Genomic DNA, 14,887 nt, shown 5'->3' with positions numbered 1-14,887 from the left:
TTTTGTTCCATTCCATTTGGGCCAAGATCTGCTTCCTTTGTGCTTAGATGATGATTGCCCCCTTCCCCCTCCTTCTCCTACTTCCTTTCCAGAGGTAGCAGACAAGATCTACAACTTGTACAATGGCTACACCAGTGGGAAAGAGCAGCAGACAGCCTACAACACTCTGATGGAGGTCTCCACTTCCATGCTTTTCCGCATCCAGCATCACTATAACTCCCACTACGAGAAATTTGGGGACTTTGTCTGGCGCAGTGAGGATGAGCTTGGACCCAGGTAGTTATATCCAGCAAGCTTACATTTGTGACCCCCTTCCTGAAATCAAGGAGCACAATGTCGAACCAGCCCTGTACTGCCAAATTTTTTATGCTGCCTTAAAAGTTTTGGTTGCCCAGGGAGATGCTTTGGCCTGCAGCCTTGGTGGCGTGTCACACATGGCTGGCATCTACAGAGCTGAATGTGCATGCCCCTTCATTCTGGCCTCAAACACCTCCTGACACTGTCCAAAAAAGCATTTGCCTCCTGCATAGGAAAAAATCCCATTTTCTTTTCTCCTTTCCCAAAGATCCCTGGCCATTTACAAAGCCTCCAAAAGAGAAGAAGGGCAAGCCAACTCTTTTTTTCGGGGGAGAGCGGGGAGGACACATCTTAATAAGTATTAATAGCAGAACGTTTGTGTTCTCAGGGGGTCATTTATTTCCCTACCTTGAAATGTTTATCAGAGGATCCACAGTAAATGCTGAGCCATAAAACTTAGTGGCGAGAAGGGAGGCTGTTGCATCTGCACCGTAAATACATCACACCAAAGACCTCCAGGGCCCAGTTTCAGGAGGAGCCACAGATTGCTGCAAACAGCTGCTTGCAGGAAGACCCAGTGTTCAGTCAGCAGGAGACAGGAAAAGGCTGAGCTCATAGGTGGCCTTGGTTGCGATGCTATGAAGCTAGCCAGCTCTTCTCTGCACCTGCTTCAATTCCTGTCTGGAGCCATCTTTCTCTCTCTCTCTTTTTAAGCCCTCCACCAGCACCACTGCAAGAATCTTACTGTTCCTCCTGACCCCCCAACTTGTAGCAAATATTTGTTCCAGGAAAACAGCGAGAAGATATTTGCATTGACCACATTGTGATCCAAGGGCAAGCGGCATGTAGGAGCATAAGGAACTGTTTTATGCAGCCACCCCGTTGGTCCGTCTAGCTCGTTAGTATATGCACTGGCTGGCAACAATTCTCCAGGGATTCAGACAGGGAATGTCTCCCACCCCTACCTGGTGATGCCAGGGATTGAACCTGGGGCTTTCTAGGTGCAAATCAGTTACTGTATCAACTGAGCCATGGTCTGCCCCTGAAACAATACAATAAGAGCAGCAGCAGTAGACAGGAGGTGAGAAGGTTCTCACATCTGTGGTGCTTATCAAAAGCTTGCAACACCTATAAGGGGTCAGTTTGTGTGCTACTGAAATGAGCTGTTTGGAAGTTTATTGATCCTAGTTTTTAACTTTTTTGCTTTTATTGCATGGTTTAATCTCATTTTTATTCTAGCAAACTTCTTTGATACATTTTTATGATATAGTGGCATGCAAGCATTTTTCATAAATAAATTAACCCTCATCAACCCAGCCAGCACGGCTGCTGGCCAGTGAAATTGGAGTCCCACAGCACCGAGGTAGGTAATGCACTTAATTCCTGGTGCAGGTGAACAACAGGCTAAATGAACCCACGTTCTTGACTTTGCAAGGCAACTTCTTATATTTTGACATCTATATATATATCTATGATAGGCTTCAACCCTGCCCAGACCTTGAACCTAAGATATACTCAGATGAGGAAGTTTCTGTGGCCTACAAGCAGGATAAAGTGCCTGCAAGTAGACTGTGTATGGCAGGAGTGAGCTGACTTCAAGCTTGTGGGGTTCTTCACTAGGTCCACAAAAGACTCAACTCTAAAATAAAACAATCCCAAGCTAAGCAATTGGCTAAGAAACTGAACTGATCTCCAAACCCTTCAACATAAAAATCCCTGTTGGTTACCCTAACCTTTCTTCTTTTCAGAAGTATAATGTAGAGGAGGGGTTGGGGGGTTGGGCCATCAGGGGCATCAGGAAACCTTGACGATCTGCTGCAAATCACCCAGAAATCTATCCAAATCAGCCTCCTGGCCACCAAACTCCTTGTAAGGCATACCATGAAGTGCCCCCCCCTTCTTGATGCTGCCCTTTAATGACTTAATGAATTACCACTTGCGTAAGATTATTACTGTTTTCTGGAGTGGGTTCGGTGGGAGTCAGGTCAGCATTTGAGACAATTTCATCTCCAGGTTTATAAAAACCCACAACTTCTACAGGGAGAACTTGGAGAGGACCCAGCACACGATTTATGTCCCTGTCCTGGCTGCTGTTCTAATTGATTTCCTTGCATTCTCCAGGAGGTACCTCGCTCTTGCCTTCCCTATTTCCTTCTCCCTTCCTTCTCTTCCCTTTGTCTTCCTCTTCCTTAAGGGGGGGGGGTGGCAGGAGAGGGGAGATGTCAGCCAAAGATAAGCCTAACCTTTAGACATTACCGTACTTCATTAACCTTTTCACACACCAGGAGCTTGGCCTTCATATTCCCAATCATCCATCCTTTGCTGAAAGGGAGCTTGTCATAACGAATGTCTCTGAAGGCTCCATTCCCTCCTCCTTCTCTCCAACCCATCCTCCCTTCTAGATTTACTCTTGCCTGATGTTGCTGCCTCTTCTCCCAGCCTGCATTGTCCCATTCAGTCACAGCTGCTTCCTGTAAACCACACCCTTGAGGATCCTTGCAAGCAATGGACCAGGGGGCTATGGGGATGGGAGCAGACCGTAACTCCCAACAGTCAGGCGGTCATCATGGGGATTGCTCAGATGCTAATAGTGGAAGGATGGGATCCTCAGCAAGGAGCAGGGGACGGCTCTTAACCTGAGCTTCTTTTAAGTCCCAGAGTCATCTTTTGTAAAAGTATAATACTAAGCATCCATGTAAATAAAGAAAAGTGTTTTTTTTTTTACAGCCAAGCTACATAACTGTTGACTGATGCATGTTTGCCTTCAACTTGCTGTCCACCTCTCACCCCCTGCCAGCTGCCCATTGGTGGGTGGTGCATGATCATTGGGCAGAGGGAGGCAACCACTCAGGTGGCAGTTGTTGAGGAGCGGCAGCAGTACTGCCTCCTTGATTCTTCTCCTCCAATGAAGGGCGCATGTTGATGTGCCAGGTGGCCAGTCACCCCCTAAACTAGCCTTCAGTAGCCTTCAGGTTTGCTTGGGTGGGTGGGGTGATGCTATCCTTTTGCCAGCAATTAAGTCACCTTCTGAACATGGAAAGGGACATTATCTTGTCCTATACTCCAGGCAGAAAAATGCTCTCGATCCAACTCTGGCTGGTGCCCTCTAGGACTAGTAGAGAAGAGGACAGGGAGACCAAGAGTAGGTGGAACCAGAGCCAATGACAGGGAAGTGCGGCAGTGTCCCAGTCACCCATACAGAGCAGCATCCATTGCCATTGCCCTTTGTTGTCTCCACTTCATACAGTGTGTAAGGAATTCAGCCTTGGAATGAAGGTCCAGCGGGCCATTCTCTGTGCCAGAGGCACCAGCTTGGGGGGCCAACGCCGTGTGTGATGGTTGGGCACACACAATGTCCTGACTTCGCAATGTGATGTCAGGAGGAGCCTGGGATGGAGCTGAACGTGGCAGCCATGTAGCTTCAATGGCCACCGACTCCTCCTGGCGCTGCCACTGGCGGTAGGTTGCTTCAACCTTCCTTCCCCTCTGTGGCAGAAGGAACAGGAGAAGGAGCTGGTCACTAAAGCCATGCTGAACTCAGCTGAATGCTTTTTGGACATTGGGGTGCCAGCCTAACCCCCCAAATATTGGCCCCTCAAAAGGGCTCAGCCCCCAGAAGCTGGCACCTCTATTCCGCGCACATGAACAAATAACCCAACTCCTTTTACAAAACATCTTAGCTGGCAAGTCTGAGCTTCAAAACCCAGAAAGCTCCCCATAATCAAATAATTCCCCTGTTTAGACTTGGATGAATGAGAGCTCTGCGCCTGACATGTCATTAGCCTGAATTTACATTCCTGCTGGGAAAACCCAAAGCTGAAACCCAGAGCTTTACTGTGGCACCAGAGGGAGAGGAGAATAATCAATAGTCTTGGAGCTTTCAAACCACTGTAGTAAACACTTCCTTTTGATTTAGCAGCGTCTCCAGAGTTCTTTCTTCTGACCCTTGGCCTGTCACCTTTTTCAAGTTCACTGCACTTGACCGTTCCTCTTTGACTTTCTTCTCACCACAAAGTCAGCACCACTTAGAGAGCAACTGCAATCAAGGAAATACAGGTCTATGAAGGGGGGGGATGCTAGCACCTGCTAATTTGGGGCAGCCTACTGATGCTGACTTCACATCCTTGCACTTTTACAAGTTCGCTGGAGATGGGGGAGAAATCCGTTTCATTCCACATTCAAAGGCAAACCTGTCTTAATTCACACTTTCTGAAGCAATATGCGAACCAAATGCAGGCCAGCCTCTCAGAATTTTGCAGTGGATTTCCCTGACCAAGAAATGTGTACCAAAGTGCATAGGCTAGGTTAAAGTATGGAACAGAAATGCATATGGTAGGAACAATAACATACTAAACTGCATTATATTTGGGTTAGTTGTTTACAAAAATCCTCAGGATGTTTGTGTCTCAGGAGAAAGGTGCATTACGGTAAATGCTGATGAATTTCCAAGATGACACTATCTCTATCTAAAACTGATTTGGAAATGTAGACAGTCAAACTTAAGTTTGGGTGGGGGCAATAAGAAATCAAAATGGACAGAGTCAAGGGTTATATGGACATTTTGGCCCTAAAACAAAGTTTCCCCAAACTCTGGAAGAAATGGAAGCATTTTGGCCATGAATTGAGGAAGCGTTTGGGGAGCCCCAGCATATCAACACACGATGTCGGCCGCTAACTGCGGTTGCCCTGGCTGCTTCTCCCACACCTGGCGTCCTTCTCCTGTGTAGTCTCAGACTGTCCCGTTTTCCCTTCCAGAAAAGCTCACCTCATCTTGAGGAGGCTGGAGAAGGTCAGCAGCCACTGCTCAACCTTGCTCCGCAGCGCCTACATCCAGAGCCGCACGGACACCATGCCGTACCTGTTCTGCCGCAGCGAGGAGGTCAGGCCACCTGGCATGGTGTGGTACAACATCTTAAAGGACACCAAAATCACATGTGAGGAGAAAATGGTCTCCATGCTGCGCAATATGTATGGTGAGTCGAAGGGGCGATGAGAGGATGCAACGGACCAGGCAAGCGCACGACAAGAATCTCTACTGTGGCGGTGACTTGTGGCATCTTGGAAATTTGAAGCAAAAAAGAGGAATGAAAAACCACATGGGACTTCATGGAAAGTTGCAAATTGAGAGATCAGCAAGACTTCTTTTTTTGTTTGTTTCCTTTTTTCAACTATTATTATTATTGTTTTTAAAAAGGAAGTACATAATTCTGCTTAGTTTTTTTTAAAAAAGTGTCTCTCCTTTTTAATCTCTCTCCTCCCCTCTCTCCCTCCCTCCCTCCCTCTCTCTTTTGTCCTTACTAAATGCCTAGACTATGTGTTCAAAAGTAAAGAGAAAGAGATGGAGAGGGAGGGGAGGGAAAATCAAAACAGCTGGGGAGGGGGACACAACAGTGGTGGGTAGGATAGTCCCTACTACCCTTCAGGATGGACTCATTTGCCCAGGAAGAACTATGTCCCAGAAAATGTGCTTAACAAGCAAGGAGCCAAACAAGAGGCACCATCCTGGAGGGAAGAGATGCAACAATTAACACGAGGCAGGCACAAAGGCTTTGCTAGAGACCCTTGGAAAGAGTGATGAATGCAAACACAAAATGCTCTTGAGTTTACAGAACTTGCTGTTCATGCAGCCATCTTTTAGCAGGGTCCCGACAGGTTGTTCTGTGCATTAAAACATTCATATTTACTTCCACCTTCTCTGCCTGCCTGACGTTTCTTCAATCAGCAGTGCATTCATTTGTTTTTGTTTTTTTTAAAAAGTTTACACACTTCCTTATTGCTTGCTGCCTTTAGGGTTTAGGGTTGGGTTCCCTCCCCAGAATTTGTTCTAGGAATGAGGTGATAAGTGGTGTGTCTTTTTAGTATGAGGTAGACCGGAGATAATGGAAACTTTTAGAATCATGGGCAGGTAAGGAAGAAGCAAGTGTTGGATATAAAAAACCAAGTGGTCCATGAAAGGATTACGAAGACATGATTTTCCCAACTGTTTGTCTAAAAACATAAATTTGAATATATATATATATAAGAATCTGCAGACCAGCGGTGCATCTAGGTTAACCGGTCCATGAGCCGCCCCGAACTGAGCAGCCCACTTGTTGAGTCCCCACACGCTGTGCTAAACCGGCACAGCGCAGCACGGGGACTCTCTTCCACGGCTTCAGAAATCGCTTCTGTGCATGCCCAGACACCGGAAATCGCTTCTGCACAGGCACAGTTTTCGGCGTCTGGGCATGCACAGAAGCGATTTCCGGCGCTGCGGACATGCGCAGACGCAATTTCCCACGTTGCGCTGCACCAGCCCGCCCCACGGAGGATCTCCGCAGGAGTGATCCGACCCATGGCTGGTAAGCCTTGCCAACCCCTGAAACCACTTGCAAGATTGTGCAGTTACAGCATCCCTGACAAATGGCATTTGTTTCTCCAGTGAAGGAGAGCCTACCGCCTCCCAAGGCTGGCTGTTTGACTGCATATTTATGACCCACACTTGCATTACACACACACCCCATGCGCGCACACACATCAAGGCAGCCTACAACGTACAATAATTAAAAAGACATTCATAAAAGCATCAGTAATTGCTTAGTTAAAAAATAAATAAATCACATTTCAAAGGCCTTTCTAAACAATATGCACGCAGGTCCCATCATCCAAATGCTCATAATATGAACAGTCACTTATCCAAACACAAAGAATTGGTACCCAAACCTCACTATATACACTGCAAATCCAAACAACCAGATCTGCATGTAGTGCTGTAAACAATTAAGCAGCCTTAAACAAGCCTTACTTGTTGTTTTTTGCTGGTTTGATTTTCCTGGGTGTTACTTTTTTATCGTTTTGGGCTCCAGATTCCTTGGTTTGGAGCCCATTAGAATTTTCCCCAATGGGAATTATCAACTCCTTATTCAGACATCCACCTAAAAAAACGGTTGGGGAGCTATAGCATAGGGGTCATGCTTAGTAGCCAGAGGCGCCAGCTTGTGAGGGAAATTGGGGTGGGGGGGCAACATCACACCTGTGGCAAAATGTGTGGCACTACGTCCTGACATCACATGTGTAACGTCAGGATGTCGAGAGGAGCTGGAGATAGAACTGGATACAGCAGCTGGGTGGCTTCAAGTGCCTGCCGGCTTATCCTCCCCATGCTGCCATGGTGGGAAGCTGCTTCCACCCTCCTCCCCCCCCCCACAGCAGGAGGAGGAGCCAGCCACTGGAGATGAGCCACGCCTGGCTTCAGCCTCCTCCTCTCCCTCAACATGGGGGGGGGGATAACTCTCTACCAAAAGATATTGAGGGGTCCCAAAACAACTCGGCCCCAGGAGCTGGTGCCCGTGCTAGTAGCAGTCCATAGCCTTCTCCTAAAGAAGGGAGGGGTGGTTCCTATAGAACCTGTGCCCATAGGGAGTCCCACAGAGCAGGGCCTGTCACATGAATGCCTCAGTCCTTAGCGGTATGGGGAGCCACCAGAAGTGCCCCACCAGAAGGCATCAGTGGTACAAGGAACCAGATGTGCTGGCTGACTGTTGGGAGAAGAATGGAAAACAGGCGAGGGGAAATGGAACAGTGTGCCTGGAGTGTAGAACAGCTGCCATGCCTAACCTTGACCTGGTACCAGTCACAGAGGATGAACCAGGCACCCTGCAGATCAAGGACTTTGAGAAGCAGCTAAGGTCCCCAAAACCAGAGCTGAAGATCCCCCTGATGGCCTCCTAGGCACAAACCTGTTGAAGAACATTTGGAACTACCAAAGGAGAAATTGGAGCCACCACCATCCAGTCCATGATAACAACATAGCATGCACCTACTTATCTCAAGTCATTGTGCAGCTTGTGAGTAAGGGGTCCCCTACTGAGAAAATAACCCCTCAAGCTCCCTCACTCCCAGCAATTGTGATTAGGGTGTGGCCTAGGAGGTCGGAGGTCTCCCTCTTGAGCCACCCAATTGCCAGAAACATGGTTGGTCTTTGGGTCCCTGGTCCTGAGTGTAGTCTCTTCTTCTTGCTCTCTTGTACCTTGCCTGCACTCATGGAGTTATTGACGCTAGACTGTTGCCTGACCTTCTCTTTGGATGATGCCCTGAATCTAGGCCAATTCTCCATGCTTGACCTTGGTTTGTTTAGACTTGTGCTCCACCCATAAACCTGCCCTCAAAGTGTTTTGGTAAGAGGCTTATCCATCCTGGGAGTGGAACTCTAGCCCCAGCAAGCATCTACTGAAGTGCCACAACTGCAGTGCTTCGTACTGCAACACTTCTTGTAGAACCCCACTTTCATTTTGTTTCTGTGGGGTTTCCCCCCCCCTCCTCACCCCAGTTGGCTCTTTTCTGCTGAGTCTATGATTGAAGCAAGTTTTGCTCTAATAGCCACATGCCTACAGCTTTCTGGGGCCACCTTGCCGACTTTGCCCTGCAATGCCTTGCAATGACATCTGTCCTCTGAAGCAGGCACCATTTTGCCACGCTGTCAAAAACTTTGTAGAAGCAGGGAAGTAGCCACTGCTTTTTCTTTTCTTTTTACTCACTTAAGGTGTATAGCAGAGGGTTGGTCAAGATGACCCTTGGCTCCCCCCCCCCCATTCTATGATTTTTTTTTAAAGAATCTTGCGAGCCTAAAAGGTGCCTCACCACCTTACAACCCAAGAATGGGTCTCCAAAGGTGGGAGGACACTATCTACACTGTCCAAGTGTATCCATTTTTATTTTATGCATATACTGGGATTAGGAGAGGCAGGGAGACTTGAGTTCCTTCCCAGCCTTCTTCTGCTGCCACCACGGCTGCTAGAGTAGCCACCAGAGGAAGGGAGGCGGAGGCAGGTAAGCAGGAACACCACAAAACCCAGCAACCCCCAGGCCAAGGTTTGGGGGCCAAAGCGGCAGGGGGAGGGGAAATATTTAGAACTCTCTCAAGAATTTGGCAAAATAAAAAAATTCCTTCAGTAGCACCTTAAAGACCAACTAAGTTTTTATTTTGGTATGAGCTTTCGTGTGCATGCACACTTCTTCAGAATTTGGCACTTCTGCTAATTCCAGACCCACTTCAAGCCGTGTGTGTGTGTGTGTGCGTGCGCTTAGGTGTCAGAGCAAACCCAACACTGTACATTTAGCCACATGAGGCAGACCCCCAAGATTGCACTCCCTCTTTGCCAGGGAAGAAGGGGTGAAGGAGGTGCTACATCAGGAACGAGGGTGGGGGACAGGAAGATCAACATCAGGATCTGCTGCCCCAGTGAATTCTGCCACCTGAGGTGGTCACCTCACCTTACCTCATGGGTGGGCCAGCCCTGGTCTGTGTGTCTGTGTTTCTCTCTATGTATATAAATTATTCCTCTTGCTACATTTTAGGCCAGGTTTAATTTCTGCTGCGTATTTTCCAGCATGCAGATTGATTTTCTAGTTTACACCTAGCAACTTGCTTCAGACCACCCAAGAAAGTTCATGGTAGAAACATGTTTTTCAAATCTTCTAATTTCGCCTTTTGTCAATCCATTTCTTCTTCTTCTTCTTCTTCTTCTTCTTCTTCTTCTTCTTCTTCTTCTTCTTCTTCTTCTTCTTCTTCTTCTTCTTCTTCTTCTTCTCTTCTTCTCTTCTTCTTCTCCTTCTCCTTCTCCTTCTTCTTCTTCTTCTTCTTCTTCTTCTTCTTCTTCTTCTTCTTCTTCTCCTCCTCCTCCTCCTCCTCCTCCTCCTCCTCCTCCTCTCCCTCCTCCTCCTCCTCCTCCTCCTCCTCCTCCTCCTCCTCCTCCTCCTCCATCATCTTTGTCCCCTCCTCCTAATCTGTGCTATCTCTGCCTACTCTTCTTCCTGAATCTAAATGGGTTGTGCCCTTCAAAATAATTCTAGCTATGTTTTACACTAATTGAAACTCCAAGGTAAGCCTCATGCGTAACATATTGTACTGACCCAAATGTAATGGTAGCCATTTGCCAGGCCAGGAGAGCTCACTTCTGGTGAACTAGCTACAACTACCTCACTGAGGAAAAAGCAGAGGTATGTTAGATGGGCAGTGATTTTTTTTTCTGGGGGGACGCAGGGGTTCACATACCCCTAAACATTTTGTGAATCTAAGTTTGACCTCATTGAGGGGCAGCATTTCAATATGAGTAGGAAAATGAGAGTACCCCTAAACATTTTTTGGGGGAGCACTACTAGTGGGGTTTTCACCCAGTAAGGCCAGGGGTGCCAACTTGAATAAAATATTGGGGGAGGGAGGTAAGCCCCACCCTGCATAATCGATCACATGATGTGGTGCGCACACACCATTTGAATGGCAATGCCCATCTTCTTTGGGGACCCCGGTCCCCTCAGGGGGGGGGGGCGCAAAGAAACCTTGACTCCTATGAGCAAAGCTAATAACTGTGGTTGGTTTAAGGAAATAATGTCCCACAGCACTGCTTCCCTGTTTAAATGAGCACACCGGCCTGATAGTTGCTCTGAGATAATGAAGACTATACTGTATAGGCTTTTAGAGCTGGAAAGGATATTGAATCTCATCTAATCCAACTCTCTGCATTATGCAACTGAAGCATTCCCCAGCAGCTGAAAAGCCTCTACTAAAATATTTCCTTTGCTAGAAGTATTTAACCAGCATCTGGATGACCTTTTTGTCTGGAATCTCTCTCATGCCACCTGTGATCTATAGATGCTAAGCAAAAGGACCTAGGGTTGCCTGTCTTTTTTTTGTCTTGGGACATGATTCTCACTGAAAGTACAAGAAATCCCAGGTTAGAATCTGAGGCAAACCCAGTTTGGAGTGATAAGATGGCGGTGCCTTTGGGAAGTTGGACATAGCTCACTGGCAAATCTCTACCAAAAGAGGCACATCTAACCAGGATAGGCAGTGCTGGGGGCACACTGTCTGCCTTCCTGTAAGGCAGCTTCCTATGTTTCTAAATTCAGAAACAAAGTGGGGAAGGGCTGTAGCTTGGTGGCAGAACATCTGCTTTGTCCGCAGAGAGTCCCAAGTTCAATCCCTGGCATCTCCAGGTAGGGCTGGAAAGGGACCCTGCCTAAAATCCTGGACTGCCGCTGCCGGTTTGGGTAGACAATACTGAGCGAGACAGTCTGATAGTCTGAGGTGGTATAAGGCCACTACATATGTTCCTAAATCCTGCCTACCTGCACAGGAGCAAAGAGGCCCTCAACATTCTCAACCAAAAAAAGGAGGAAGTTTACAAGACACTTTAAAGGTTGTGAAGATCCCAAGCAATGATACACATAGACTTCAGTACTGCTGGGATGGGAGAGGGGGTGTTGCTTTCAAGCCCAGAGCTTGATTGACAAACACTTGGGGGAGTCACGGTATAACTGCATCTTCCCCAGCAGCCGTCATCTGTGCTCAGCCAAACGTGATGTGTCCAGCCCTTCAGATCAAAGCCAGCCCCAGGCACTGGAGCAATGTGAGCCCTTGATGCCCAGCAGCAGAGCCAAACCAAATGCAGAATTGACATAAAAGGGGTCTTGACTGAAAGGAAGGATCTGTGGTTCCTTCTTTGGAAACTTTTTGACCATGTTATGCTCTGGCTTTGAAGCCAAGCCTGTTGCACTTTCCGGCTTCCTGAGACTTGGCAGGCTGTTGAGCACTCTGTTAATATATACTCAGGTGTCCCTACCACTGCTGGCTGGCTGCCTTCCTCTGAGCACGGTTCTACTCCAGTCGCACATTCAATACATGACATGGAAGAACCCAGACCCACACAATTGCCTCTACCTGCCCTAAAGGTTCTACAGCAGTGCCAGAAACTGACCAGGTGAAGGGGTTGGTGGAGGTTGGGAAGGTCAAACCAGCCTCTAGTAGCAGATTTAGCACCTCTAGCCCTTAGATGCCTTGACCAGACCAGGGAATTCTTGACATGGGCATAGGCTGTTCCCCCCCCCCTGGAAATAGAGGCTATGGAAGACATTTGTGAGATCAAAAGACTTTTTCATGTACTTAGTTTCTCTCTGTGTGTGTATAGTTATATAGTTGGCATCCATCTGTCTTGAGAGACAACAGAGTGTGCCTCTGGGGATGAAATCAAATTGCTGGAGAATCACAGTGCCTGCTGTGGCTTCAGGGACGGGTAACTTGTAACTGTTTTCTCCTGTGTTGTTTTTGCTGCATTAGCAGCAGTGAAGTGAGCTCTCTGGGGTTCAGGCCTGAGCAGTGTCCAAAGGGAAGCAGAACAGTTCATTTGGCACTAGCTTGGCTTAGGAACTCCACTCCAGCTTTGTGTAGGCTTTATTCCTTAGCCTTTTCTTCTCCTGAAGATGTGTAGTGGATTTTGCAATACTTGAATAATATAAATACACAAATGGCCGAATAAAAGAGAGGGTGAGGAGGGGAATGGGGGCTGAGACACAATGGGTAGGGACAAAGATTATGCAGATGAAGGTACCACAGATGAGCACTTAGGATAGATATAATATGTTCATGCCCACAGAAGGGAAGATGGCTGGATCCCCAAGAAGAACATGCTCTACAAGGAGCCGTCTTCAGGCACTAGGCTTGTTGGCAGACCAACACTGAGTTACAAAGATGTTTGCAAAAAAACAACAACATGAAGGCTGAGAACAACAAACCCCATGAGAGTCCCTTGCAGCTGACCACAATGCCTGGAGACAGACAGTCAGGTTGTGTATCCACAGAAGTGACCAGAGGAGGAATGACTGCTGGGAGGAACACAGAGAAAATAAACACCATGGTGCACCAGTAGTAGCAAAACCGGATACCTTCACCTGCCCCACCTGCAATAAAACCAGTCTTTCCCTTATTGGTCCATACAGCTATAGCACACACTGTAACTCTTCAACAGTTTGACTTTACCCCCAAAGGTGCACATTTCCATTGTCTCCCCAGACAGATGGTTGCCTGCAACAACGATTTCCACTTCTGCTGCCTGAAGTGCTACTATCCATTTCACCACCCCAGGCCTCTTCAGTCTCAGTCTGCTGCAATTGTAGGCCAAGCATGCAATGTCATTGAAAGGAGATTAGACTAGCAAGGTAGCTACGGGATAGCTTGGATTTTTGCCCCGGGTGCAGCCTCCAGAGGAACACCATTGAGGCTCCAGCCTCTCTCTCTCTCTCTCTCTCTCTCTCTCTCTCTCTCTCTCTCTCTCTCTCTCTCTCTGTGTGTGTGTGTGTGTGTACGCAAATGTGTGTGGCAAGGGTGTGCTAAACTGGGTCTTTGACACAGGTAACATGAAGCCTCATTCTCTCCCCCCCCCCCAGGATTAGAGTGGGGGAGATCTGTCAGCCATTATTGTTGCATAGGCTGCCTCTGAACCAGGTGGTCCTATCTCTATCAATTGATGGGAAGGCAGCAGCAAAGGCAGTGTGTGTGTGTGTGTGTGCACTGTGCTTGTACCCAGTTTGCAGGATTCCCTTAAAAGGGCATCTGATTGGCCACTGTGGGAATCAGGATGCTGGACTAGATGCATCTTTGGCCTGATCCAGCCAAGTTGCATTTGTGTTCTTGAGCCACATTAGAATAGGTAGCAGCCATATGTTTGCATGTGCAGCAGCTCCCATTCCTTTCTCTGTGGGTTGCACCACCTTTTAATTAATGGGGGGTGGGGGGGCTACTGCTATTTGGATTCTCCATTGTAGGCATCAAAACCCTTGTTCGCTGGCTCTGTGATGAATCTGTGTGGACATTTATATGAAAATGAACTTGGGAAAGGTACCAATGGTCAGAGGTGTGTGGTGGGGCTGCTAGACAAGTGAGTCTGTATTATGTTGGGAAGAAAAGCTGTGGGGCTGGCTCCATGGGAACAGCCCCTCCAAGGTTGAAAGTTTATGAGAACAGGGTCATGGGCGGATCAGAGGCAGACCATTGTCAGCTTTTGCAAAATGGGGAAAGTTCCTTCAGTATGCAAGGCAGGGCATGGAAACAAGGGCACGTATAACCAGGGAACTGGTTAAGTCACCAAATCTGAAGTGAAGGCTCAACTCTCCAGTTGTGCCGTGTGGTTTGACTTCAACCACAACCACCCCCAAAGTTATAACTTTCAAATTTTCTGAATTTGCTACTGATCTTTAGGTGGTCAGGGATGCGGATTCTGCAGTCTTCCCCATGATATTTGTCTATAACTCCCACCCATCCCTGCCCATTGGGCAAGCAGGCAGAGGCTGATGGGAACTGGAGTCTCTCCAACAAGTTTGGGTGGGCCATAGATTCTGCATCTTCAGTAAGCTTAGGATACCTTCAATGAGCTTAGGATTTAGTAGCTTTAATTTTATTGCCCACGAAGAGGGAGACAGTGAAAGGGAAACAGGTTGAATGATGAGGAAAGATCTCAAAGATTTTGGTGGGGGTAGCCAACTGGGTTCACTTCAATTGCTGCTGGACTCAAGACTCCCGAGAGCCCCAGCCAGCATGGATGCATGAAGTACTGGGAAGTGCAGCTTTCTGGGACTCCTGACAAATATTAGATGCCTTGGGGAAATTACATTTCCCAGGGATCCCAGAATTAATGCACCAGGAGAGAAGAGAGGGCACTAAGACCTCCTGCCACTGCAGGATTTGTTGCTACTTGAGCTGTTGCAGTAGCAGTGAAATGAGTTGATTGATGGATAGAGGGATGGAGTTCTTTTTGTGTCTAAGATTCAGATCTGACCC

The 14,887-nt window shown here is 47.7% G+C and overlaps 1 protein-coding gene across 2 annotated transcripts in view; it reads left to right on the top strand.

The window, feature by feature from the left end:
• The window catches only part of ASTN2 (astrotactin 2), a 608,691-nt gene extending 602,705 nt beyond the window's left edge, over positions 1-5,986 (top strand). For both annotated transcript variants that reach the window (XM_035112940.3, XM_088665019.1), the window contains 2 exons: positions 93-276; positions 5,053-5,986. In XM_035112940.3, coding sequence (XP_034968831.3) covers positions 93-276; positions 5,053-5,290 — 422 coding nt within the window. In that variant the 3' untranslated portion in view covers positions 5,291-5,986. The remainder of the gene's footprint in view (positions 1-92; positions 277-5,052) is intronic.
• The last annotated feature ends 8,901 nt before the right edge of the window (positions 5,987-14,887 follow it).

This window comes from Zootoca vivipara, chromosome Z2 (assembly GCF_965207765.1).
Source record: "Zootoca vivipara chromosome Z2, rZooViv2.hap1.1, whole genome shotgun sequence".
Lineage (NCBI taxonomy): Eukaryota > Metazoa > Chordata > Lepidosauria > Squamata > Lacertidae > Zootoca > Zootoca vivipara.
The sequence above is the reverse complement of the archived record's forward strand: the minus strand, read 5'-3'. Positions and strand labels throughout refer to the sequence as shown.